Genomic DNA, 3268 nt, shown 5'->3' on the forward strand with positions numbered 1-3268 from the left:
TTAATCTGAACAAAGGTTTAATTTGAACATGCTGTATTGTGTGTTCTGCAACTCGCTTCTTCTTCCTAACAATAAATCCTGGATATTTTTCTCTGCCAAGATACCTAGATCTGCCTCATGTTGGCGATTCTTTGTCCTTGTACCTGCGTGATTCTCTGAGCGCCAGTTTTCGGCCTGGCTCTCTTCCTTCCCGGGGTATGCGACCGCCGGACCTCACCGGGTGCATTGCCCCGGGAGGCCCCGACAGGGTTTGGCGGGTGGGTGGAGTCCCGGGCCGCACGGGACATGCAGATGAGGTGGGCGGAGCCCCCACATATACCCTGGGTTAGCGGCTGGCCGGCGCGCCGGGCTTTGGCGGACTCAGAGGCACCCTGCAGAACCTGCTTCCCGGAGCGCAGCGGAGACTGGTCCCGGGCTGTCCCCGGAGTGGGCCATGCCCCCGCGGGAGCTGAGCGAGGCCGAGTCGTCCCCGCTCCGGGCCCCGACCCCTCCCCCGCGGCGGGGCAGCGCGTCCCCGGAGCTGGGCATCAAGTGCGTGCTGGTGGGCGACGGCGCCGTGGGCAAGAGCAGCCTCATCGTCAGCTACACCTGCAATGGGTACCCCGCGCGCTACCGGCCCACAGCGCTGGACACCTTCTCTGGTACGTTCAACGGCCCCGGCGGCCGCGTGGCTGGGGGTGGGGTTGTGCATCCAGGGGCTGCGGCTGGCGCGGGGACTGGAGGGCAAGGAAGCGCCACGGGAGGGGGACGGAAGCAGGCCCCGAGGTGGCGCTGGTGAGGTCTAGTAGGGCCCAAGATGCTCTTCCTGACTCGCTGTCTCCCGCCCTGACCCTGCAGTGCAAGTCCTGGTGGATGGAGCCCCGGTGCGCATTGAGCTCTGGGACACAGCGGGACAGGTGAGAAGTTGGGCGCGGCCTCTATGGTCTGGGAGAAGGTGGGCTGGAGGGTGGATAAGAAATGGAGATGGTCTTGGGCCTTTGGAGTCTCAGGTCGGCAACCTCAGGTGACGAGCAGATTCCTGTTCCCTGCGGCAGGGAATAATCCTACTAATGATCTGGCCTTACCATCCTAGGAAGATTTTGACCGCCTTCGCTCCCTTTGCTACCCGGATACTGATGTCTTCCTGGCCTGCTTCAGCGTAGTGCAGCCCAGCTCTTTCCAGAACATCACAGAGAAATGGCTGCCCGAGATCCGCACTCACAACCCCCAAGCTCCTGTGCTGCTGGTAGGCACCCAGGCCGACCTGAGGGACGATGTCAATGTATTGATTCAGCTGGACCAGGGGGGCCGGGAGGGCCCAGTGCCCCAACCCCAGGCTCAGGGTCTAGCGGAGAAGATCCGGGCCTCCTGCTACCTCGAGTGCTCTGCCTTGACGCAGAAGAACTTGAAGGAGGTGTTTGACTCAGCTATTCTCAGTGCCATTGAACACAAAGCCCGGCTGGAGAAGAAATTGAACGCCAAAGGTGTGCGAACCCTCTCTCGCTGCCGATGGAAGAAGTTCTTCTGCTTTGTTTGAACAGCCACAGCAGCTAGGGAGTAATAGGCATAAGACCACAGACTTCTGGAAACTGGGGTACTGGGGCCTTTGAGGGGGATACTGGCAGGGCCAGGCCACCTCATGGGACTTAGTTCCACCTGAACACTGTGAGGACACAGGCCTCTAATTGCCCACTGTAATATGCAAGGGTGGGCCCAGGGCCTGGAGGAGGCAAGGCTCTGAGTTGGATTTCTGTGGTCAAAGATCACAGAGAAATCCCAGCACTTTGATTTTTGTGGGGTGGTCCTAGCAGTGTCATCCACCGCTAAGCAGTTTGGGATCCAGCTCCCAGTTTCTTACCAGGAGACCTCAGGTCAGCCTGGCTGAATTAGGACCCCTTGTGGTGGTCCCCACCCCTTCCTTGGCACAGGGGTGAGGAAGAGCCTGGCAAGAGCAGGAGGGTGGAGAACTTAGAGAGCCGTTTGGGATGGACTGGATAAGACAGAGGTCAATGAGAGATTGAAAGGGAGCAGAAAGTGAGGCCTTGGAGCCTTGGGGCTGGAGGGAGGCTGGTGAGGAGGCAGGTCAGAGGGCTAAGCTTGGAAGGAGGAAGAGCAGGGAGAGCAGAGAAGTGGGGCAGCTGAGGAGCAAGGCTGACACCTGGGCTACCCTCAGGCCCCAGGACCACGGTGGGCGGGGCTGGTCCCTGGGAAGAACTGGGACTCAGGGCTCCCTAGGCACTGCCCAAACTGGCTGGGCCAGGAGCAGGGCAGGAAGTGAGAGGCAAGGCCCAGCAAGAGGAGGGGGAGGAGCTGCAAACTAGAGCCTGAAGGAAGAAGGGGCTGGGGTCGCCCCTTCCTCCAAGGCCACAGCCTAGAAGGTAGAGAGCAGTACAGAGTCTGCAAATAAAGCCTTAAGTTTCTGAAGCTGCTGTCTCTGTGTCATTTCCTGGAGCTGTCTGCCCATTGCTCTCTCAGAGTCCTCTTCAGGACCCAATAGCCAGGATAGATAGGTTGGGTACTGAAGGACTGAGGCTGTGAGAGGTGGGGCTGCACTAGATGAGACAGTGTGATGGGAACTGGACTGGGGGGGGGACAGGTCTGGGGCTCCCCACTTGGAGCTTAGCTGGTTCCCAGGAGAGCTAGCGTGGGAAGCAGCCTAGGAACGGGTTTCCCCAGGTGTCAGCGCCAGAGCTGCTTTCCCATGACCTCACCAGGCGGGTAGTGCCCCTCCCCTCTCCCCCTCCTTTCTAGAGCACCTCGCTCATCACTGGGGCTCTGGGCAGTGCTAGGCCCTCTAACCTTCCTGCTCTGATCCTTCTAACTGTCCACAGGGTCTCGGGGTAGGGGGCCACTTGGCTCAGAGCCTGAGAATGACATAACTCCATACAGCCTAAACCTCAACCACTGGCCAAACTTCTGGGTCAAGTTGGTTGGACCTAGTCTTCAGTCTTGGCACTCAAAGTCCACATAAGGACCGACTAAAGGTCAAGGTGCGTGTTTTCAGTAATTTAAATAGCAGTTTAGACCCAGAAATCCTGGGGAGTGAGGGTTTATTGGGTGATGACTTGGAGAGGAGCGGGGATCCAGAGAAGATTCCCTGGAATTGGAGCTAGAAGAAACTTTAAAGGGTACCTTGGGGGGAAACACACACTTTCTTTACCCACAAAGAAAGTGAGCCCTGGAGAAAAAAGGTAATACCTCAAGTGCAAACTAGAGTTCCATACATGGGTAAGTGTTATTCCTATGGAGAGGTATTTCTAAGGCACACCTGCTAAGCAACTGCTGGGCT

General features: G+C 58.2%; 1 protein-coding gene across 1 annotated transcript; it reads left to right on the forward strand.

The window, feature by feature from the left end:
- The first annotated feature begins 322 nt into the window (after window positions 1-322).
- On the forward strand, window positions 323-2403 carry RHOV (ras homolog family member V). Its single transcript, XM_043555632.1, has 3 exons — window positions 323-641; window positions 838-896; window positions 1073-2403. The coding sequence occupies exons 1-3, from the start codon at window positions 434-436 to the stop codon at window positions 1514-1516; spliced, it is 711 nt and encodes a 236-aa protein (XP_043411567.1). The 5' UTR covers window positions 323-433; the 3' UTR covers window positions 1517-2403.
- Window positions 2404-3268: the final 865 nt, after the last annotated feature.

Source organism: Prionailurus bengalensis, chromosome B3 (genome assembly GCF_016509475.1).
Source record: "Prionailurus bengalensis isolate Pbe53 chromosome B3, Fcat_Pben_1.1_paternal_pri, whole genome shotgun sequence".
Lineage (NCBI taxonomy): Eukaryota > Metazoa > Chordata > Mammalia > Carnivora > Felidae > Prionailurus > Prionailurus bengalensis.